The 24,790-nt window shown below is 38.1% G+C and overlaps 1 protein-coding gene and 1 long non-coding RNA gene across 7 annotated transcripts in view; one reads left to right on the top strand and one right to left on the bottom strand.

Moving 5' to 3' along the window:
* OPTN (optineurin) overlaps positions 1 to 24,790 on the top strand; it is a 34,938-nt gene that overhangs the window by 4,599 nt on the left and 5,549 nt on the right. For 3 of the 5 annotated variants that reach the window (XM_070601226.1, XM_070601227.1, XM_070601228.1), the window contains 9 exons: positions 3,837 to 4,019; positions 6,005 to 6,078; positions 7,932 to 8,066; positions 14,310 to 14,412; positions 15,590 to 15,705; positions 17,516 to 17,665; positions 18,041 to 18,134; positions 19,189 to 19,347; positions 24,349 to 24,479. In XM_070601226.1, the coding sequence (XP_070457327.1) occupies positions 3,837 to 4,019; positions 6,005 to 6,078; positions 7,932 to 8,066; positions 14,310 to 14,412; positions 15,590 to 15,705; positions 17,516 to 17,665; positions 18,041 to 18,134; positions 19,189 to 19,347; positions 24,349 to 24,479 (1,145 nt within the window). Of the gene's footprint in view, positions 1 to 3,836; positions 4,020 to 6,004; positions 6,079 to 7,931; positions 8,067 to 14,309; positions 14,413 to 15,589; positions 15,706 to 17,515; positions 17,666 to 18,040; positions 18,135 to 19,188; positions 19,348 to 23,037; positions 24,480 to 24,790 lie in introns of all 5 variants that reach the window. The other 2 variants (XR_011535032.1, XR_011535033.1) reach the window with 1 other exon arrangement.
* LOC139080491 (uncharacterized) lies at positions 355 to 24,444 on the bottom strand. Of its 2 annotated transcripts, XR_011535038.1 has the most exons (4): positions 24,230 to 24,444; positions 16,172 to 16,287; positions 782 to 806; positions 355 to 481 (listed from the first exon to the last, which is right to left on the bottom strand). It is a non-coding gene; the product is annotated as an uncharacterized lncRNA (long non-coding RNA). The 2 variants fall into 2 exon arrangements; XR_011535037.1 differs by lacking the exons at positions 355 to 481; positions 782 to 806 and adding an exon at positions 11,829 to 12,797.

Raw genomic sequence — 24,790 nt, 5'->3', positions numbered from 1 at the left:
ATGGTGCAGAAGGACTTCTGCCTAGAATCATCCAAGTGTTAGTTTTCAGTTTATGTCTTTGATAGAAAATTACATTTAAAAAAATCCAGTATTACTCATAATTTTTACTTATTGACCTTGTCTTTTCTCTCAGTCTAAAATAGATTCCTCACTTTACATTTACTTTTGAAAAATGGTTTGACAAATGGCATGTTGTGATACAAGGCTGTATAGGGTTGCCACCTTTTTGTTGACCCAAAGAACCTGGGAAATGTGCTTACCCCCAAGAGTGGGTGTCAAAGACGTTAGTGAAAAATCAAATCAGAACACATTTGAAGCCTCTGCCCATACTCTAAGGCGCACTGGGGATTATTTGTTGAGATGGACATCTGTTCATTTTCTTCCAAACCTGGAACTTAGCCGCTCTTTTGGAGGATGGAGCACTGGGTTGATTCAGGGAGGATGTAATCCCGGATATCAGCGATTTTTCTTGAGACTTTACCTTGAATTTTCTTTTTTTTTTTTTTTTTTTAAATGGGTTGTTTTTGTTTTTTTTTTTTTGTTTTGTTTTTTTTTTTTTAAAGATTTTTTTTATTTTTTCCTTTTTCTCCCCAAAGCCCCCCGGTACATAGTTGTGTATTCTTCGTTGTGGGTTCTTCTAGTTGTGGCATGTGGGACGCTGCCTCAGCGTGGTCTGACGAGCAGTGCCATGTCCGCGCCCAGGATTCGAACCAACGAAACACTGGGCCGCCTGCAGCGGAGCGCACGAACTTAACCACTCGGCCACGGGGCCAGCCCCTACCTTGAATTTTCTTGATCTCTAATTTCTTGAATGTGTAAAGAATGCAACAAAGAAATGAAATGGAAAGAACATAATGAAAAGGGGATGATCTAGAATAATCTAAAGAATGAAAAGTTGTTTAGAAAAATGTCATAGTTTACATCAACAATCTTACTCATCACCTCCTGCTCATGGGACACTAAAAACATTCCACTTAAATAAATTTATATTTGTATTGGAAATGTTTCATTGTTGAGATTTATCACATCTGATGCTTCAACTTGTGTTACAGTTCAAAGAGCATTCAATCACTTCTTTGGGAGAAATCTCTCATTGTCTAAATATTTTTGATGTAGAATACTATGAAGAAGTGATTACCTGAGATATATGAGTAATTTTCTAGTCTCTGGGAGAAAATATCTTACATTCTTTTATTTCCTTGGATTTTGGGATGTGAGCTGACAGTTGGCTTTAGCCTGCTGGGGCCTAGCACATTGAAGCCAAAAAGGAAGCTTCCGGAAGCAATTTGTCTGTTTGAGATAGTCTACCTGTAGGTTTTCCTAAAAGGTCCCAGTATTGGAAGAAGTTGAGATGGGAAGCTGGAGCTTTGGGCAGCTTCTTTCAATGCAGATGATCTGTTGAAGCAAGCTGCAAGCAGGACTCAGAAATGAGTCCTTGGGACAAAGAAACACTTATGACTCTAAAGCCCTTGGTCATCAGCTTTCTCTTCCACAACTGTGCCTCCCAGGTCCGCCCCTTGCCTCCCTTCCTCTTCTTTAATTTTTGTTTCTTGGACCATTTGAGGTGATTTGATAAAATTTAGGCCCTCATATTCCTGACTTAGTAAAGCTCTCAAGGCCTCAGACTTTTCTCACTCGTGCTGGCCCATCTTGGCTGCTGTCTCTACAGGGAGTTCCCCCAAGCCATCAGGCCCTCTCATGTGTTCTCTGTCACGTAAGGGAAGGGAGTAGGGAATTTCCTTTGCACATCTGCCTTCCGATCCTCAGGGTGAGGCTGAGGCATTAATGGTTCTGTCCGATTTCACTGAATTACATATTATAATGATCTCTAAAGAGTACTTTTAACTTTTAATTACAGATTGCTAGGCAAAGGTCGTTAGATAGACTTTGCTTCTTGGAATATAAAACCTGGGAGCATTTCCAGGACATGAGCATAGAGACATTATACAAGTACACAAAAAGGCAGAGAAGTAGTTTTCTTGCTCAAAGGTCCATGGTAAGTCCTCAAAAGTGATGAAAGACCTAACAAATAATGGAGTTGGGGTTGAGATCCCAGACCACAAACCATGGGAGTTCTAGTCCAGGAAGGCAATAGAAGGAGTCTCAGTAGTAAAATGAAGAGAAATTGAAAGTGTTATCTTACAAGACGTTTTGTGGCCACATATGTAGATTCATAGTTTCCCAAGGATAGTGGAGAGATCCTCACAATTGTGAAAAAGAAAATTAACCTGACGGTCCAAGATGCTAGTGTCATGGCCTTATATCCCTGGTCCTCAGACAGGGATATAAAACTCTTATTATTCAAAACTCTTATTTTTTACCCTTATGCCAAGGTGGTTTTTAAAAATCCATCTACCAAATGTCCTCAGGGAGGGCAGGAGGGTAAACGTGGAGATTCCTAACAGGGCAAAGTCTTGCGCTGAACCAGGGCTGCTTGCTTCCTGGTTCAGGCTAAGTAGTACTTTTCCTTTTAGGTTTCCATTCCTTTAAATTCCTGTTTCTTTGGTATGAGTCATAACTAAGAGAGATTGCACAGGCTTTAACCTTTCCTTGCAGAACTGACTCTTCAGTTTCACAATGAGTGCTTTTCTCTAAGGCCTGTGGTAGTGTCCTAGCACAAGAATGTCCCACGTGAAGGAAGAGCATGCTCTCCCTGGTGACGGGCACTTTGTGCTGCAAGTTCATACCCACCCCTCACTTTTTAATATTCCCCAGACTAGCTGATTTATGGTCCATTTGCATGCCTTTCTGATACCTTTTGATTCTACTATGAGCCTTTGGGCCTGTTTACCATTCCTTGGGAAGTCTTTCACAGAGAGGGGGGAGTGTGTGTATGTCAATTTTCTAATGTGTTGCAATCTCTGATAATCTCAAGTGCATATATTTCTGGTGGTGCCGGGCCCATGAAAGCAGTGAAGGTTTCCTGAGGAGGAAATCAGACAGGCCTAGAAGGTCACGGCTGAGGAGACCACAGAGACCATGTGGTGCCTTGTCTTTCTTTCCAAACCAAGAAAACTGAGGGCAAGACATTAAGTGAATCTGCTCGAGGCGACACACACAGTGACAAGCAGAATGTGGACTAGAATCTGTTTTCTCTAGTCCCAAGTAAAACCACACGTCTGAACAGAGTCTTTCTCTTGTGACTTAGTCATATGCAGTAATTGCAACAGGATGAACACAACACATACTTAACAGTGGTGAAATATTAATATTTATATAGGTTGAAGTTTAGTTTTTTTACTTTTGGTACCAGCCTCTGAATTTTCTGTTTTTTTATTTCTCACCAGACTGATTTTAGCAACCTTAAAACACCAACATAGAATATTACCACAACCAGATTGTGTACTGGGAGAATTTTGGACCTTTCATTGTGTTTTGCCTTTACTGTACCAAGTCGTGTCCTTGGTGCTTTGACTTCTAAGTAGACATGACAAGTCTATAGAGAGGGGCAGTGGGTGTGCATTTGTGGGGAGAAAAATAAAGGGAAGACCTTGAGTTGTGGCAGCTTTTTGTCCTTATTTTCTGGGATTTTGGACTACAATGTACAAGTCTTACCAAGTCTGGTTGGTTATTTTCATGATACCAGATTATTCTAGCATGCTGAGGAAGCCTTTCTTTCTTGTAATGAAGTTATTTTAATTTTCTATTATTTGAATACAGTAAGCTGATGTAAAAGCTTCCATTTTAAATGTTATGTCAAAATAAATTGCCAAGGGAAAGCTAGAATTTTCTACCATAAAGTAGAGCTGTCTTGCCAATCGTTGTGGGGGCACTCGAGTTTGATAGCCGGTCTTTAGTTTGATTCATTAATTCACTTTGTTCCTCCTCATTTTCAGGACCCCACTGGGGACCCCAAGGTCCCCAAGGCAGAAGCAGAACAGGAAATGGAACAGCTGAAGACCCAGGTGGCACGCCTTCAAGCTGAAAAGGCAGATCTGCTGGGCATTGTGTCTGAACTGCAACTCAAGCTGAACTCAAGCGGCCCCTCTGAAGACTCCTTTGTTGAAATTAGGATGGCTGTAAGTCTTTTGGTTTCGGTTTTGTTTTAAGAAAAGGACAAAACCTCACCTCAACAGTTGGTCTAAATACCACCGTTTCCTTTCAACACAGGGAAGCCCAATAGTGGGTAAATTTCAGTGTAGCCAAGATAAATTGGCTCTTGTTTATGAAGTATACCATAATGCTCATAAGGATTATCATAGATGAAATAGAAAAATACCGATTGCCTTTTATGACAAAAGAGATACCTTTACTTTTCCAGTATGTCCTGCAAAATCAGACATTTTGTGACTCGCCTAAAAAAAAAAAAGTATAAACTTTCCCAGACCAGGTCTCAAAGCTGTGTTCAGCATTTCACTTAGGTGAGCAGAATCGTGATCGGAAGCCATAAACTAATGGCTTTAAAACACTTTTTAATAATAGAACCTTCTTTTCAAACAGAGTCTTATAAGGAACCACGGTTTATTAAAAATAAGAAGTGGAGAGAAGAAAGAGCAGAGCTGCTCTGGTTGTAGGTTGGGGGAGTGTCTTGTCTTCTCCCTCTCTTCTAACGACAACTGTGCGGGAATCTCTGAGAACCCAGTTTGAAGCCAGTGCCATCAAACTCAAATTTTGTGCACCCCAAAACAGAGGGAGCTAAGTGAGGTGGCATGTGCTGACCCATCCCTAAGCACGTGTGAAGTGTCTGTTATGGCTGTATGTGGGTGTGCGTGTAGTCCTACTGAGGGCAGAGCAGGTAGATGGAGGGACCTTCCCTTCATTGCTACTGAAAAATATTGAATAGTGAGGGAGAAAAACACAGCAGGATAAAATCCTGTAATGTACATTGTCATTTTGGCTTTGTCAAAGTGCACATCTGACAAAGGATAACTGATTAGTTGCGTCTCCGAAAGAGAAAAATGGACCTTGTAGATAAGTGTTGGGGAGCAGCTTGCAAAAAGCTGAACTCCTGAATGTGTCTGAAGTATTCCTGTATGACTTTCTGTACTTTCTGCTTCACTTGCTGCACTCAAGATGATCAGAGTTGGAAAATAGCTCTTAATAACCTTTGCCATCCATGCCTCTAATAAATTTTGGATGCGTGAATAGTGGCTAAAATGAAGAGAATTAAAATACCAACTGAAAAGCACACTTTGCCAGAGTACCCTTTCTGCAAATGACCAAAGATTATGAAACACAAATTTGGTCAAAGAGCTTTAACCTTCTGCAAATAACTGATAAAATTCAGGAGGCCCAAAGAGCATATCAGAAGTTCCCAAATGAGGCTGTTCTTCGGGGTGCGTGGTTAGCTTTCTATTCTCCCTCACCGATGGTTGACAGTTACTTTTAATGTAAACAAGTTTTTCTTGCTTTGCTTTTGTGAATTAGAAAACACTGCCCAAGATTTAGGAAGAACGTACACAACCCAAATTATCTGGGACCATCTTGGTTCATTTTTTTGAAGATTTTCCTAGTAGCTCATTAGAATATAAATGTCTTTCAAATCATTGACGTGGTCTTAGTCTCCTTGTTCCTTAAATGGCCCAAGACGCGTACAAACTTCTAACAGGAGCCAACTTTGTGCTTTGTGAGCCTCGCCCACAGAAAATGGCCTCTTTTTCGACTTTGCTTCTGCAAGCTCTGGCATTTTGTGTTTTCATGGACTGTACAGAAAGGTATGTGGAGTTGTCACTAGTTCTGTGTGACCTTATTAACCTAGGAAAGGAGGGAAGTGCCACCGAGAGACAGGAGATATGTTTTCGTGTTTATGGGATCAGGTTGACTGTGCTGAATGAGAGGAGACTGAACTTCACGCCTTGTCGAGACATTTATAATCCTGACAGGGTGTGTGGGGTGAGGAAGGGTAAATTTCCATTCCATTTGAGTACATTTCATATTTAAATGTTTGGTGGGTTCCGTGGGTTCCAAGTCATCAAAATTCTTGATCTTTTGCTTTTTTCTCTTTTGATAAAGAATTTGTCTTGCAGACATATGTGTTAAATCCCTCTCATTTTTGCTTTTACAGGAAGGAGAAGCAGATGTGGCAATGAAAGAATTCAAGACTCGTCCTGGGCGCACAAGAACTGAGTCTATTGACATGTATGTGAAGAAAGGCTAGGGCTGCCAGACAGACAGACTGGGCAGTCTTGTCACTTTCAGCTGGCTACTGGGAGGTCAAACATGGGGGGCTGAAAAGTCACTGCTTATTCACTTATATGAGGGCCTTTCAAGAATGTTTGGTTTGAATGCTATTTAATGTTGCAGCCGAAACTGGAAGAGAATAAAAATGATATGTGGTGCCTTTGTAGGCTAGCTAACCCTCACTGCTCCCTTTAGAGGTGTTTCATCTCCATCAGATGAGAAGTGAAAACACACTTGTTCTCAGTCCAAAGACCCCTGGTTCCTCATTTGTTCATCACTGTTTGACCTGGACCAGGCTGCCCGCTTGATAAGTGGGATGTTTCCATTTTCTCTGCCCTGTTCATTCCCGAGTACAAGCCAAGGTGACTCCTATAACAAGGCCAGTTATTGCTCTGAGTCACTTGGGTGTTGCTCGAAAGTGCCAGATGTCTTCCCTGTGGAGTCTCAAGTTGACCTGTCCCAAGTATGTGTTAGGAAATGGACATCTTAAATGGTGGGGGGACTTTGAGGAGGAGATGGTAGAGGAACTGGGCGCCTGGGCCTCAGCAGGTAGCACTCACCTAGAAAGGGCTGTTGGCTCGTCCTCTGCAAGTGGCTTACTACTGTGTGAGTCTACTTAACAGAGACAGTTACCGGAACATTCCTCTCAGCATCTCTTCCCTCATAAGCCTTTAATATCTTTTTTTCTATAACTTGATGAATCTACTTATAAAACATGAAAATGGGTTGTTATTTTCTTTCAGTTATGCTCCCAGGCCTTGGTATAAGTGAGAAAATAAGTACTAGATAATATTCTTTCATCAAACAGGGCTGTTGGTATAAGTGAAAATTATTCCCTTTTTTAGTCAGAAATTGCTCAGCTTTCCCCCAGATTGCTTCTTTAATATTAAAAGACTTTCCTGAATGTGGTGGGAAGGAAGAAAGCCCTGTTTGAAATTTCCAGACCACTTCCTCCTCATTCATCTCCACACGCAAAGACCACTTCCTCTTTTAAGCCACATGGCTCTTGTTTAATAGCAGCTTCTTCACCGTTTGAAAGTATCATAAGGAGTCAGAGGTTGGTTTCTGGGTTTTGAGTTTGAACCTTGCATTTGGGGAACTGGGCTTTATTAGACTCTGCACTTCAGTAGATAACTGAAAGAGTAGCTGCCATTAGCACCAGCATAGGAATGTTTAGAATCATCCGGAACGTTTAGTTATTGTAGCAGCGGTCTTGGTTTTGTTTGTTGTCCTTGAAATGCGTCTTGATTTAATCAGAGTCTGAACTTGAGAAGAATGTTTGACACATCAACAGTGCCTACATTTCTCTGCTCTAATAATTTGAAACCAAAAATGAAAATGATATTCTTAAGAATGTGATGATTTGTGTCGCATTAGAGGAAAGGCAGTGGTCTGCGTGTCGCCATAGGCAGCACGCGTGCTTGTGTACTGCATCTGGCTGCCATGCTCTTTTGAGACTAGTTCTCTAGGAAAGCCAAGCACCGAAAAGCAGGCTCCCTCTGCTCCACTGTTTTCGTGGGTCCTGTGGTCTCGTGTCGTGGGCACGGTGACCATTGTAGGAGGTGAGTTTGTGCACTGTAAGGCGAGCTTACCCATTAGTCCCCACTCCTTCCCTGGAAAGCAGGAGGACTGTGGCCCTGGGGGTTGCAGGGCCAGTTGTGCTCGGTCAGTAAATGGGAATTAATTGGAGAATCTTCTGGAAAACGGTTCCTTTAAGTTGGTTCTAGTTACATTGGGCTGCTCCATTCTTAGACTTTGACATTTTCATTTTCTAATGAAAACTTTTTAACCTTTATACTGTCTTGATGTAGGAGCAAATCTGCAGAAGGTACCAGAAATTATTTGGAGTTTGAGGAATTAACTGTGAGCCAGCTCATGCTTTGTCTGAGGGAAGGAAACCAGAAGGTGGAGAAACTTGAAATTGCCCTCAAAGAAGCCAAAGAAAGGTATGAAATAGATGACTTGAAAGATGCATATTTTTTAACAGTTTCATTGAGATCTAATTAAGATAGCATGCAATCCATTCAAAGTGTACATTTCAGTGATTTTTAAAATATTCACAGTGTTATTTTAACTATTACCACAATATAATTTTAGAACATTTTTTCTCCCAAATAAGAAACTCAATACCCATTAGCACTCATTCCCCCTTTCTCCCAGTAACTTTCTCTCTGTTTCTATTGACTTACCTATTCTGGACATTTCATATAAATGGAATCATATAATATGTGATGTTTTGTGATTTGCTTCTTTATGTAGCATGTTTTCGAGGTTCATCCATGTTGTAGCATATACCAGTTCTTCCCTTTTTGTTGCTGAATAACATTCCATTATTTAACTAGATAATATTTTATTTACCTGTTCATCAGTTGCTGGACATTTAGGTTGTTCTCACTTTTTGACTATTATGAATAATGCTTACTCTAAACATTCATGCACAGTTTTTTGTGTGGACACATCTTTTTAATTCTCTGGGGTATATACTTACGAATGAAATTGCTGGGTCATATGGTAACTCTATGTTTAATATTTTGAGGAACTACCAAACCATTTTCCACAGTGGCTGCACTACTTTACATTCCCACCAGCAATGGATGAGCGTTCTACTTTCTCCACATCCTCACCAACACTTGTTATTGTCTGTCTTTCTGGATATAGCCAGTCTTGTGGATGTGGAGTGGTATCTCATTGTGGTTTTTATTTTATTTCCTTAATGACTATATAATGTTGAGCGTCTTTTCATGTTATCTTCTTTAAAGAAATATCTATTCAAATCCTTTGCCCATTCAAAAATATTGGGTTGTCTTTTATTATTGAATTATAAGAGTTCACTGTATATTTTGGATGCAAGTCTTTTATGAGATATATGATGTGCAAATATTTTCTCCAATTCTATGGATTATTTTTGCACTTCCTTGATGATATCGTTTGCAACACAATTTTTTAAAATTTTGATGTAGCCCAATTTATCTATTTTTTTCTTTCGTCATTTGTGCTTTTGGTATTGTATCTAAGAAACCATTTCCTAACCCAAGGTCACAAAGATTCACTCCTATGTTTTCTCTTAAAAGTTTTAGAGTTTTAGCTTTTACATTTAAGTCTTTAATCCATTTTAAGTTCATTTTTGTGTATGGTGTAAGGTAAGGGTCCAACTTCATTCTTGCATATGTGGAATCCAGTTGTCTCAGTACCATTTGTTGAAAAGACTATTCCTTCCCTCATTGAATTGTCTTGGCCCCCTTGCTGTAAATCACTTGACCATAAATATAAAGGTTAATTTCCAAACCCTCAATCTTATTCCATTGATCTGTCTTTATCCAGTACTTTATTATCTTCATTACTATAGTTTTGTAGTAAATTTTGAAATCAGAACAAGTAAGTCCTTCAGCTTTGTTCTTCTTTTAAAAGATTGTTTTGTCTCTTCTGGGTCCCTTGTTTGTCTATATGAATTTTAGAATAAGCTTGTTACTTTCTGAAAAAAATAAGTTGGGATTGCATTGAACCTGGAGATCAGTTTGGGGAGCATTGCCATCTTAACAATATTAAGTCTTCTGATCCATGAACATGGGGTATCTTTCCATTTATTTAGGTCATCTTTAATTTCCTTCAATGATGTTTTGGAGTTTTCAGAATACAGGTCTTGCACTTCTTTTTAAAAATTTACTCCTATGTATTGTATTCTTTTTGGTGCTATTATACATGAAATTGTCTTCCTTATTTCATTTTTGGATTATTCATTGCTAGTGTATAGAACTACAACTGATTTTTGTAAATTAATCTTGTAGCCTGCAACCTTATGAACTCATTTACTAGCACTAATAATTTTTTTTTAGTGGATTCCTTAGGATTTTCTATATGCAAGATCATGTCATCTGCAAATAGAGATAGTTTGGCTTTTTCCATACCACCGAGGATACCTTTTAGTTCTTTTTCTTGCCTGATGGCTTTGGCAAGAACTTCCAGTACAATGTTAAATAAAAGTGGAGAGAGCAGACATCCTTGTCTTGTTCTTAATCTTCAGGGGAAAGTTTTCAGTCTTTTAACATAAGTATGGTTAGCTGTAGGTTTTTCATAGATGCTTTTATCAGGCTGAGAAGCTCCCTTCTAGTTCTAGTCTGTTGCAATTTTTATCTGGAAAGGGTTTTGGATTTGTTAAATACTTTTTCTGTTTGTGGAGATGATCATATGGGTTTTTTAATTGAATGGGTTTATTAATATGCTGTATTACATTGATTTTCAGATGTTAAACCAACGTTTTATTCTTGATAAACCTCACTTTTTATTCACTGAATAAAACTCACTTGGTGTATAATCCTTTTTATATGTTGCTAGTTTGGATTGTAGTGTTTTGTTAGGGATTAGCTGTATTCATAAGGGATATTGGTCTATAGTTTTCTTGTGATGTCTTCATCTGGTTTTAGTATAAGGGTATTACTGGCCTCAGAGAATATGACACACACACACACACACACACACACACACACTTTGGCATAAAATTTATCTACCTTATAGAGTTGTGAAGTCAATGAATTTCTATTTGCGAATGCACTTTTTAGAAATGCAAAGTGCTAAACCATCTAAGACATGGAGGAAGTTATGTAATAGTTTTAGGGTTCCAGTGATTGCAACATTAAATCGTGAATATATTATGACATAATTAATTCTCTCAGACATTATAAATGACTCATTAACCTTAAAAGTATAGCACTGTAAGAAGCACTTTCTAACTGCAGCAGTTTAAATTTTTAACTATAGGAAGATCTGTTCTTAAAATCTGAAACATAAACTATTTATTCAGATTGGGGTTAACCTGGAAGACTCATTGGCATTTGTCCAACGACTTATTTGATGGTCAGCTTTTTTCAAAGGTGAAAAAGGCGTGGTGTCTGTAAATCTAGGTTTTTACCCCATATCCTACTGCTGTCCCTTAGAAAAGTTTGGAGCTTGACTTCTCAGAGACTGGTACCATGTATTCTAGTGGAGTAAAATATTTGTCCTGCCTGTTTGAAAAATACGAAAACATAGTAACAATGCACAAATAAATAACAGGGTCCCTTTCTCAGTAGCATTAATTTTCTCCTTCATGAGCCAGCTTTCTCTCAGTATTTAACAACTGGCAAGTCAGTGATTAGCCATCAAGACTGATGTTCTCCATGTGGGCTTCAGGATCATGATTTCCTCCTCACTGAGGTAGGACTGATACGTGCACAACCTGGCTTGTCACACACTATATAGGATGTGATCAAAACACATTCCAAGACCTAACCTGTCTTTTTCTCAAATAGGTCAATCTTCAACCATTTTCATGAATCATGAGAAAAATTTATTCTGAAACATTTTAGGTGATTTGTGGGGAGAGGGGGCAGTAGATTTGTCTTTATTTCACTGTTTGCCAGGATTAATAGTTCATGTAATTTATATTTTCTAAACCAACTTAAAATGACAGCCAGTAAGGAGAGGGACTCTGTGGCCCAGGAAAGTTGAGAGGGAGCAGGGAAAAGTCAGCCCAAGATGAAAATTTGCCCTGGAAAATTAAGATAAGCTGTAATTCAAATGCAGGTCAAAAGTTTGTATCATATGTGAGTGATGTGGTAAAGGCCCGTCCTTCAACCCTGCACCAGCTGGCTCTTCACCCATTTATGTGCTTTCCTGGAAATAGTGCCTGTGTACCAATTAGGTTTGGCAACTTGCAGCAGATACCATTGCTGTTTGTTTTATTTTTTATTATCACTAAGTTCTTTTTTAAAAGTCAGTGTTGCATTCACATAGTTTTAAAGAATCAGTTGTTCCACAAGCTTCTTACGGCAAAACAGTATTTCTTTGACCAACCCCCCCACTTCCTTGTCCTGCTTCCTAGACAACCACTTTTGACATATTTAGCTGGTTCTTTTGCTACCCCTCCATATATCAGGCTTAAAATGCTGCTTAAAATTTTCTTTCTGTTTTAAACGTAATCTATTGACCTCCCCTGTGAAGGCTGAGGATTTAACTGTCTTTCACTCCCCTCATCATCACCACACACATATGCTTCTGGACCCTTCTTCTCTTCCCTTCCCCCACTCTAAAATTGATTATATTGAAATTTGGTTAGATCACTACTCAGTGTTTACATTATTATGCACACACACACACACACACACACACACACACAGTTCACCGTTGAGCTGTGCTCTATGCCTTGACCACTTTTCCTTTTTTTCACAACTTTTTTTTACCTCTATGCATAATTATCTTTTAAAAATTTGCTTATTAGTTTCTCCATACTCTTCCCCAGTGAGGAAATCTCCCAGTTACATTCAGTCATGTGAGTAGTCTAATAGTGTCTCTTCTTCAACACTTTCCTCCTGGCATCTGGCCTGGTGGCTTGCTAGGTCCTGCTATGTTGCAGTCATCTTGGAATCTGCTTTTGTGATCATCCTGTGGAATTCCTTCAGCTCTCCTCTGTTGGATCACCTGTTTCCTGAGTCCAGTGCCTTTCTTACTCTTTAAAAGAAATTCTTTTGAGCCCGCCCTGATGGCCCAGTGGTTAAAGTTCGGTGCTCACCATTTTGATGGCTTGGGTCCACTTCCTGGTTGCAGAGCCACACCACCTGTCTGTCACTTGCCATGCTGTGGTGGTGGCTCACATAGAAGGACTAGAACGACTTACAACTAGGATATACAACTGTGTACTGGAGCTTTGGGGAGGGAAAAAAAAAGAGCATTGATAAAAAATAGTTTTTTCAACTAGAGCTCACCATATCTTCAATAACTTCCTAAGAAAGAATATAAGGGGAGTATATTTTCTGAGATCTGCATATCTGAAAATCTCTCTACCTTTATGCTTAATGGATAGTGTGGCTAGATATAGAATTCTATATTGGATATAATTTTCCCTCCAAATTTTGAAAGCATTACTTCACTGTATTCTAGATTCTGGTGTTATTGCTGAGAAATTCATTGCCATTCTGATTCTTTTTTTTTTTAACTTTTTGTTGAGATTACTCCATGCAAATGGCAAAGAAAAGAAAGCTATGGCAGCAATACTTGTATCAGACAAAATAGACTTTAAAACAAAAAGTGTAACAAGAGACAAATGAGCACTACATAATGACAAAGGGAACAATCCAACAAGAGGATATAACACTTGTAAATATCTATGCACCCAATATACGAGCACCTAAATATATAAAGCAATGATTAACAGACATAAAAGAAGAAATAGATAGTAACACAATAATAGTAGGGGACTTTAACACTCCACTGACATCAACAGATAGCTCATCCAAACAGAAGAACAATAGGGAAACATTGGCCTTAAACCACAAATTAGATCAGATGGACTTGGTAGATATGTATAGAACATTCCATCCAAAAACTGCAGAATACAGATTCTTTTCAAATGCACGTGGAACATTCTCCAGGACTGATCACATATTAGGCCACAAAACAAGTCTCAATAAATTTAAGAAGATTAAAATAATACCAAGCATCTTTTCTGGCTACAAAGGTATGAAACTAGAAATCAACTTCAGGAAGAAAATCAAAAAAGGCACAACAATGTGGAGATTAAACAAAATGCTACTGAACAATTGAATCAATGAAGAAATCAAAGGAGAAATTAAAAAATACCTGGCAACAAATGAAAATACAACATGCCAACATCTACGGAAGAAAGGTTACATGCATATATTCCATCTACCGTCTGTAACCACAGCTCTCTTTTTGTTTTGTTTGTATTGGGATGGCTTTCATGTGGTTATGATTCAGGGTAGGAATGATGCTACATTTGTTTGTTTTCAGGGACTTGTAAACTTCTGTGGGTCCAAAAAGGAAAAGTCTCTCCTTCTCTGCTGAATTGACATGAAGGGACACCAAAGGCACTCATGTAACACACATGCATACACAAAAACACAGATTTTAAAAATATTTCTGTGTATTAAAGTTACATGAAAACAGAGTGTTTTTCAGTGTTCAAGATGAGTTATACCTATCTTTTTTCCTCAGTATGTATTCATCTCTTCAATCGATTCTAGCCAATTTTAGGATGAAAAGCAAAAACCAAAGCTAATATAGTGAATATGGAGAGATTTTGGAAACCCCTGATTCTTTATCCAAATTATGAACATGTTATTTTTAGGGCTTCTGTGATCGTTATTCCTCTTGAAGCCAAAGGGAAAGTAACTTTTCTACATTCTGCAATTTTTTAGAATTTCATATTTTGAAAAGAAAGTCAATTATCGTTCTGAAATTGAGACCCAGACAGAGGAGAGCAAAGAAAAAGAGAAAGAAGAGGAGAAAAGCACAGAAACCGTGAGTAGTAAGATTCTAAGGCTGCTCTCACAGCCCATGGACATGAGTAGGATAGAAGCTGCAGGCGAGTCTTGTGATTTGTTACTGGCTGTAGAAATATAGACATAATTTTAGTGTTGAATATTGTCTATTTCTCTCCTATTTCCTTGTCTTGATTTGAATTTCATTCAGTGTAAGTTGTTGCAAGATGTCTTCCTGTCCTAGAGATTCTAGGAAATCACCCCCCATTTCTTCTTGACTGATTTCTTCTAAATTCCTAAGTGAACAGACCTACTACATGAAAAAGGAATTCTATCCACTCGATAATGAGATCTTTTGAGGATCTTACCCAGAAACGTGAGGTAGAATTGAAAGATCTTGGTTCTATCCCACTAGAATAGAATAGTTTGGATTCCAATTGAATAAAATAGTTTGAATGAAAAAGGTTTGTGTTGATATAGTCAGTGTTCTGTGGTAACTTAGAGATGTGACTTTGAGCCTGCAAACACAGAGTCCTAAGCATAGGGAAAGTTGATTTAGCCAGAAAGCTATAAGAACCACAGGAGCCTACACAAAATTCATTTACATAAAATATTCACGTTAGCTAATTCACTTATTCAACAAATATATATTGAATGCCTACTGTATGCTATGCTCTGGGCTGAGTTGCCTACTTTTGAAGAGAATGGAGAACATTTAGAAAACTGAGATGAAGAGATTAACAATACCATGTGACTAAAACTAATCAACAACCAATAATAGAGAAGTACTGAGACTTTCAAGGCGCTGTAAAAACTCACTGATAAAAATTCTGAAGCTACCAGGAAAAAGGAAAAGGCTACGGTGGAAAGAGTTGAGTAAATTAGAAACATAAATTGGCAACGGAATAGGGAGTGAGTTGTTAGCTGGATAAGGAAGCTTGTGCTTTGACACCGCTGTGAACCAGGGTTAATTTTAATTGTGATAAAATCATTATCATAAGTGCATCCAAATTGATCAGTTAATGTTCTGTAATGAAACAGAGTCGTGTCCAAAACGTTCCTTTCATACAAGATATTTGAGGCATTGTCAAAAGTTTCATCAAGTCACCAGTCTGTCTTAAGTGAATACTAACGGTTCACACTCTTTTCTCACAAAGAGGGTCATTTAATCTCTGATGCGAATCACATATGTGTGTTTGGACTTTCCTGTGTGACAGATTGGAAGTGAAGTGGAAACACTGAACCTTCAGGTGACAACCCTGTTTAAGGAGCTTCAAGAGGCTCATACAAAACTCAGTGAAGCTGAGCTAATGAAGAAGAGACTTCAAGAAAAGTAAGACTAAGAGATGAATTTCCTCCTCCTTCAAAAAATGTACATTTTTACAAATATGTTACTATATAGAAACATAGTTTTCCTACTGTGTAACTGACTAAAAGAAAAATAGAGACCCAATTAAAATGTAAGTTCAAAAAAATACTAATTTTCAGGTTAGTATATAAACATGAAATACTTGTAGTGATGTGGGGGAATGGGCCCACGGGACCCTGATTCTGCTGTTTGGGGTGCATCTGCTAGGCATCCTGGCCTATCTAAGGACCTGTAAAAAGCAGTGAGCCAGATTTCCTGTGACTTACTGAGCTGACAACCTTGATGTGGACAAACATAAAAGAAAGCTGCAAAGAGCAAGAACTTGAGAGATTAAGTTAGAAAAAACATTTTCATTTTCAGTCAGTTCTGAAGGCTCATATATAAATTCAGAATTTTGCATTTGTTTGTTTCTCTTGATGTAAGAACTTACCCCAAATGTAGGAAAGCTGAGTTGATGCTGGTCTTCGGATTAGTTGGCAAACATATGATGGGGTTCAGGGCAGGCCGCCCCAAGATGCACCACCCTGGTATGTGGATTATTTCGAGCTGGAGATAATAAAGGCTCAGAAGACTCAGGAAGAACATTTGAGCTTCCCCTAAACTGCCTAAAAGAATTTAACATAGAAGGTCTGTTCCAGGAAGGAGCTAACACCGTAAGACAGCTATAGTATAATGTGAAATAGGTGTGATAGGAAGGCACCAACAAGCCCATTTCTGGCCCAGCAAAACCTGTTTAACAAACATTTGCATTTGTGTCTCCATGTAAATTGTCTTCTTCTCCTCTGAAATCCCAAACCACTATCCCCAACTTCCTCCTTTGCCTTTAGCTGAAGATAATATTTAAGTTGGCAGCTTGGCCATTTTGTGGAGTTGCTCAGTTTTGCTGAGTTTCTCCCATGTATATATGTTATGAAGTTATGTTTGATTTTCTCCTGTTATTCTGTCTCATGTCAATTTAATTCATAGCCCAGCCAGAAGGACCCAGAGGGCAGAGGATTTGTCTTCCTCCCCTACACATATTTTCACTAAAATATACAAGTGTGTGTTTCCTTGAAGTTACATCTACTGAGGCTGTACAGTATTATGATAGTCTGGTACAGCAAGCAGCTCAAGCTAAGGACTTTAGAGAAACAGACCTAGGTTGAAATATGGATCTACAGCTTATTTATGGTATCACCTCGGGCAAGTTATTTATTTAACCCCTCTGCGCTCCAGTTTTATCATTCATAAAATGTGTGTCATAATTCCTACTTCATAATGTCGTGCTAAGTGAGATAATGTTTAACATGCTTGGCATTACTGCCTTGCACATGGTTATCATTGGTTCATAGGTGCACTTATTAAATTGAAGTTTTCTTTCTGATCTTTAAGAGGACTAGGGCACTTCCTTTTTCCTTATTGAATCTTTGTCAGAAGTCATATTCTTTGTGCTTAACAGAACCCACAGCTTTTAAAAATATTACAGACATCCATGGATTGCTCTATCAAAAGCACCTTTAGCCAATTACTGCTTTGGTCTGTGTCTAAACAACAAAAATATATTTGCATCACTATTTAAAACAATTATTCCAAGTGGGCAGTAACTGTGTGATCTTAGATCTGTACTTTTTTATAGTAAAGAAGCAGGGAGGGTATTTTATTTTGTACTGTTAAATCCTTGACAAATGCAATCCTAAAATTCTTTGTATTTGCTACAGAATCTTGGGATTTGTTTAAAAGCCACTGCTAAATGAAGGAGCATTGTTTATCCTCATGAAATTTTGATCTTTCTTAGATGCCAGGCCCTTGAAAGGAAAAATTCTGCAACCCCGTCAGAATTGAATGAAAAGCAAGAGCTTGTTTATAATAACAGAAAGTTAGAGCTACAAGTGGAAAGCATGCGGTCAGAAATCAAGATGGAGCAAGCCAAAACAGAAGAAGAAAAGTGAGTGGGCCGTGATGGGATGGTCACTTCCTAAAAGAAGACAGGATAGTTCTTTTATACAGGTTGGAATGAGGTTTCGAGAATAAATTTTAAAATTTTCTCATATTTATTTGAAGGAGTACTAGGAGACTTTTCTGAGGAGATAAAATTGAAATTTTATTATAACAAAATTATGAAAATTGTTTGTAATCTATCTTGATTCTTTGGAAAAAAGTGTTTTCTTTGAGAGTAACAAAATGCTAGTAGGTGGTGGGATGATAAAGGTAGGAGAGAAGATTTTGCTATTTGAGTGTTCAGAAGAAAGTTGGGAGGCAAGACTGTATGTTTCTATGACTTTTTTCCCAAGATTCCATTTTTTAATTTCTTTTTAAATAGGTCCAAGTTAGCCTCTCTACAGCTGACACACAACAGGCTTCTTCAAGAATACAACAGTGCATTGAAAATGATTGAGGAGCTACAAAGGAAAGAGGTACTCATAGAAAACAAAATTTCCTTTCATAGCCTGGTAATGAATGGAAACTATTGAACATGTCATATGTAAAGTAGTGTTAATCTTTAACCAACTCAAGTTTCAAAGGTGGTTTTTCAGTTTATAATTGATTCCTTGTGTCTAGTGTTTATAACTTCTGATGTTCCACGTATGTATAATGTTCTTGGTGTACAAGATGGTGCTGCTGTCCTACAGTCAGGGTGTAAGCTTTTAGAATTTCTAACAGCGGGTGGATTTGCAGGGGAGCTAAGAGCCTGGGCTCCTGTGTGAGTAGTGCTTAATGAGACTGCTGGCTGGGGCTAGAGGTGCTGTGCTGTTTGCTGCTTGCAACTATTTTAGGGGCAGCTTGCTTGCTGCCAGTGAACTTGCCACCCGGGACTTAACGGGCTGCAACTTGAATTAGTAATAATGCCCAGCATGGTGGGATAATTTAAACACCATGGAGAGATATGTGAGGTGATGGATGTATTAATTAACCCGATGAGGGGACTCCTTTCAATTACGTTGTACACTTTAAATATCGTACAGTTTTGTCAATTTTACCTCAATAAACCTGCAATAAATAAGAAAGGCCATGGAAGCTTTGAATTAGAAGTGGTCTTTGAGTTTATATCCTTATAAATATACTTTTTGTTTTTCATTTAACTTTTTAATAGAATATTATTCCTCTCTAGGACCTAGTAAATTTTTAATTTAAATATGATTCTTCTTTTTCCACTGATTTCACAAAGTAAGAGTAATGTGAGTGGAAGAACAGCAGTGTCAGCAAGTTAAACCTCACTGAGATCGGAGTTTGTTATTATTTCCCTTATTTTAGTGTTTTCTGTTTTGGTAATTATTGTTTTAGATTAGGAAGTTATTATTTGCAAGCCATAAGTTAAATGAATACAACTTTGTGAGTAAGTTATCATTGCTAATTAACAGAACAGTTTAGAGCCAATCATTTAAGGAAAATAAGCCCTCATTAATATTTTACTAAAATAGGTTGAATTATTTCAAAACCATTTCTAGAATAAACTTGTCTTTTTTTCAGTCAGAAAAAGTGGATAAGGTGGTGCTGCAGGAAGTAAATGAAAAACTGGAACTGGCAGAGAAGGCCTTGGCCTCCAAGCAGCTTCAGATGGATGAGATGAAGCAGACCATAGCCAAGCAGGAGGAGGACCTGGAAACCATGACTGTTCTTAGGGCTCAGGTGAGCGACATTCCAAAACAGGAGCTGAGTGAGGCCAACCCTGGTTACATTCTCAAATGGGAAAGTGATGGTGTTTAAAATATGGTTTTTGATTTTATATTATTTCCACCAATATATTTTTTTAAACTTTTTTATTGAATTATATCACATGTGGAAAGTGCACTGACCCTTTTAAGTGTATGGCTCAATGAATGTATCCATTCTACAGTTGATAGATAGTTGGATTATTTCCAGTTTGGGGCGTTATTAATGTTGCTCGGACATTCTTGTGCATGTCTCTCTGTTCACCTGTGCATTTATTTCTGTTGGGTACACACCTAGGAGTGGAATTGCTAGTTCAGAGAGTATGCATGTTACTCGGTTAACGGTTTTCCAAAGCGGTTGTCCCAGTTTTCAGGCCCATCGATGGAGTTCCCATTGCTCTACATCCTTACCTATACTTGTATTATTAGTATCGTTACTTTAATTTTTAACCATTCTGGTGGGTATATAATGGTGTCTCATTTAATTTGCATTTCCCTGATGACTAATGAGATTGAGTGCTTTTTCAGATGTCTACTGGCCTTGTAGGTATCCCTTTTGTGAAGTGCCTGACCAAGTCTTTGCCCATTTTTCTTCTGGTTTGCTGGCTTTTCTGTGATTTTATAGTTCTTGATATACTCCAGTACAAGCCCTTGCCAGTTATGTTTGTTGTAAGTTTATTCACTCAGTGATTAGTTTTTTCACTTTCATAGAGGTGTCTTTTGATGAACAAAAGTTCTTAATTTTAATGTAGTCCAATTTGTCAGTCTTTTCATGTATGATTAGTACTTTTTGTGTCCTGTTTAAAAAACTCTCACTACCTGAAGGCCATGAAGATATTCTCCTATGTTGTCTTCCAAGAGTTTTATTGTTGTGCCTTTTACGTTAAGATCTAGAAACCGTCTGGACTTAGCTTCTCTGAATGGAGTGAGGTAAGGGTAAAGATTCATACTTTTTTCCTGTATGAATATCCTGTTGACTTGGCACCATCTGTTAAAAAGGCCATCTTTCCTTATGTACTCTGCTGCCCTTTGTCATATGTCGTGTCCCTGTACCCATGGGTCTGTTTCTGGACTCTCTACTGTTCCATTGAGCTATCTGTGTATCCTTGCTCCAATGTCCCATCCTGTCTTAACTTATTATAAAGCATCAAAAGTTTCGATATCCAGTAGAGTAAGTCTTCCTATTTCACTGATATTCTTCAAGAGGACCTTAGGTTTTCCTTCCCTTTTTCATTTTCATATACATTTTAGAATCTGCTTAATATTTTCCACACACACAGAAAACCTACTGGACCTACTGGGGTTTTGATTGGAATTATATTAAATAGATATAAATCAATTTGGGGGAAATTGACATCTTTACAACATTGGCTCTTCCAATCCATGAATGTGGCATATCTTCTTTAATTCTTCTCAGTAATATTTTGAATGTTCTTAGTAAATATTTTTCTCATCTTTTATTAGGTTATTCCTAGATATTTTTTATTTTATGATACTATTGTAAATAGCATCTTTTTTTAAACTTCATTTTCTAACACTTGCTGTTATATAGAAATACAATACTTTTATACATTGACTTTTTATGCAGTAAACTTGCTCAACTCATATTTTAATACTGACAATAGTTCTGAATATTCTCTTGGACTTTGTACATTGCTAATCGTATCATTTAAATAATGACAGTTTCTTTCTTTCCTTTCCAGTTCTTTCTGTTATTGATCTTTCTTCCTCATTGCACTGGCTGGGACCCCAGTACAATGTTGTGTTACAGTGGAGATAGCGGGCAGCCTTGCCTTGCTCCCAGTGTCAGAGGCAGTGCTTTCAACATTTCACTGTTAAGCATGTCGTGTTTGCTATAGCTTTTTGCAGATATCATTTATCAGAGTAAGGACATTTCCTTCTCTTCCTTGTTTGCCCCAAATTTTTATTTTGAGTGGATGTTGAATTTTATTTAGGAAATGTTTTTTCTTCATATGATGATATAATTGGATAATCATATGCCTTTTGCCTTTAATTTGTTAATGTGGTGAATCACATTGATTTTTTTAAATATTAAACAGACTTTGCATTTCTTGAATTATCCTCTGTTTATATTGCTGGATTTGGCTGGCTTCTATTTTGCTTAGGACTTCTGTATCCGTATTCTTGAGTAGGACTGGCCTAGAATTTTCCTTTTGCTAATGTCCTGGTCAGGTTTTGATGTGAGTTTTAGTGGCCTCATAAAAACAAGTGAAGGAAGATGCTTTTATTGTTCTCTGGAAGAATTTATGTATGATTGGCTTGTTGTGACTGTTTGGGCCCACTCTTGATCCTGGCGGGTGGAGTACTTGGAAGAGAATTTATTAGTGAGAATACATCCTGCCTGAGAGGTAAACTCACAAAAAGGGGGAAAACCTTTTTATTTTGTTTCCTTGCTTAATTAAAAATGAGATCACACCATACCTTTTGTACTACAACTTTTTCACTCATTGTATATCTTGGACATCTCTCCATGTTATTGCTCATAGCCAATATGTTATGTTTTTAACGGTTGCATAGTGTTCCAAAGTGTGCAATACCATGATAGATTTAACTTCTATTAATGGACATGGAGGGTGTACCAGTATTTATCCTATTAGCAACAATACTAAACTGCAGGTTCTTGTATATATGTCATTATGCACTTGTGGAATCTGTAGTAATATATAGAAATGGAATGGTTGGGTCATTGGATATGTGAATATGCCTGTTTTTAAGTTAAATATTACCAAGTTGTCTTCCAAAAATGCATACCCAAAATTATTCTCTCTCCAAAAGAGGACAAGAGCTCCTATTTCCCCACATCCTTACATCATTCTTTTACGTGTTTTCCAATCTGATAAACAGATTATTTTTAATATAACAATGTCAACAGTTTATTATTCCCTTTATGCATACTCATTACCAGCTGCCTGGAGTGGCTGGCCCAGTGAAACATGGAAGTGGTTGACTGGACATATGGCTTTAGTTTTATTTCTATAGGAATAGACTCTCAGACTGAGCTCTTTATAGCATTTCCTTTGTTTGGGTACCTCTTGATACTGTAGTCATGTACTTTTGCCACATTCTGTACACAGACATTTGTTTTGTTTTGATAGATACTCTTGTTCATTCATTCAGCAACTCTTTGAGCACCTGTCATATGTCAGGTCTTACTGCTCTTACTGCTGGGGATATAGGAATGGATAAAACAAAGACCCAATTCTTACTGGCTCAAAGCTAATAAGTGAGAGAAGTGAGACTAATTCAAATTTAGGTCTGACTCAAAAAAGCCCATGATCTATCAGTGATACCAAAATAAGCTGGATCATTCACAAATGGCAGGAAATCCCCTAAAATAATCTCTTTATTGCATACTTTTTTTTGTAGCTACAATTGTGATAGAATATTTAAATTTTTATTAATTTTACTCTTAAAGGTAATGGATAAAAATTTGTATCCTAGAACCACTAAATATGCAAAGAAATACCTAATTTTAAATATAGAATAATGCTCGATTCACTATTAAGTAGTTCATTTTTACTTTATAATTTTATAAAAATGAAGAAATTGTGATTATGGCATATTTATCTGTTTCTATTTCTATGTAACAAAATACCCTCCAAATTTAGCAGCTAAAACAACCACAAGCATTTGTTATCTCATACAGTGCCTATGGGTCAGGAATCCAGGAGCTGCTTATTAGCAGGGTGACTCTGGCTCAGAGTCTCTCATGAGGCTGTACCCAAGATGGACTGGAAGATCCATTTCCAAGATGGCTCACTCACACGCCCGGAGGGTGGGAGGCCTCAGTTCCTCACCATGTGCCTCTCATGATATCGCAGCTGGCTTCCCCCACAGTAAGTGATCCAAGAGAGAGCAAGTCAGAAGCCACAGTGTCTTTTATGATTTAGCCTCAAAGCTACACACCATCACTTCTGCAATATCTTAGTGGTTATGTGAGTTGGCCCTATTCACTGTGGGAGGGGACCACATTGGGGTATGAATACCAAGAGGTGAGGATCAGTGGAGCCATCTTGGAGGCTGACTATCACCACTGTGGGAAGTGGCATGGTATATGGAAGAATCCATGGTATATGGACTTCAATCTGGCTTCAAATGCTGGTTTGACCACTTAACTCATTTCCTCAAGATTAAGAGCCATTAAATGTATAAATGTAAAATGAGCATAGCAATTCTACATCCCCAGGATTTTTTTTTCTTTTTTTTTTTTAAAGATTGGCACCTGGGCTAACAACTGTTGCCAATCTTCCTTTTTTTTTTTTTTTTTTCCTGCTTTCTCTCCCCAAACCGCCCCTGTACACAGTTGTATATCTTAGTTGCACGTCCTTCTAGTTGTGGGATGTGGGATGCTGCCTCAACGTGGCCTGACGAGCAGTGCCATGTCCGCGCCCAGGATCTGAACCCTGGGCCACCACAGCGGAGCGCGCGAATTTAACCACTCGGCCACGGAGCTGGCCCGTCCCAGGATTTTTGATAAAGTGAAATAAGATAGTCAATATAGGCACCCAAAATAGGACCTCGCATGTTTGGAATTCAAGAAATAGCATCTATTTATTATTTTTATTTTAAATTTATCTTAAGGCCAGCCTTCATAAATATGCCTTACAGAGTAAGTAAACCAATTACTATATTAAGCTAATCCTGAATGTTATGTTTAAAAAAACAGACCAGAGAATTTTACTGAATTAATGGTACTTATAGTATTTAAACCACCTGTACCCGTGTAGTTGCTGGGTTCTAACTGTTTAAAGGACACACGCACACACAACTTAGATCTTCTATTTGAAGGTAGTGGGAAAGTCACGGTCATTACACTGGCTTCCAGCAGGAACATGTACCTGTTCTTCACAAGGTGTGTCACAGGCTGCAGCACTGCCTCTTCACCTCCTCAACAGGTGAGCTGTAGGGAATCCACATTCGTCCAGGTAGTAACTTCTGTCTCTTTTCCCTCCAACAGATGGAGGTGTACTGTTCTGACTTTCACGCTGAAAGAGCAGCGAGAGAGAAGATTCACGAAGAAAAGGAGCAGCTGGCCTTGCAGCTGGCGATTTTGCTGAAAGAGAATAATGCTTTTGAAGACGGAGGCAGGTAAGGTGAGGGGAAGACTTAAAAAACACATCAGCGTGGGCTGTCGGAGAGGTGACCCGTCAGAGGTGTTTCCTAATTTCGGCTGTAAGCATCGTTCTGCGTACACTTCACTTGTGTTCCCAACACTTAGTTTGGCTTACAATAAGGCTTGGCAGCGTCTTGTGCAAACTTGAATTCTTTGCTTTTAGGTAAGCTATAAAAATATGACATTATGTGTTCCAAAGTCATATCCTGCTATTGGCATGGATGAAATATTCCCGACACTTTAAGTAATTCTGGAATTTGTTTTAAAAGACAATGTTGCTGAAATT

The sequence above is a fragment of the Equus przewalskii genome, chromosome 30 (assembly GCF_037783145.1).
Source record: "Equus przewalskii isolate Varuska chromosome 30, EquPr2, whole genome shotgun sequence".
Classification (NCBI taxonomy): Eukaryota; Metazoa; Chordata; class Mammalia; order Perissodactyla; family Equidae; genus Equus; species Equus przewalskii.
The sequence above is the reverse complement of the archived record's forward strand: the minus strand, read 5'-3'. Positions and strand labels throughout refer to the sequence as shown.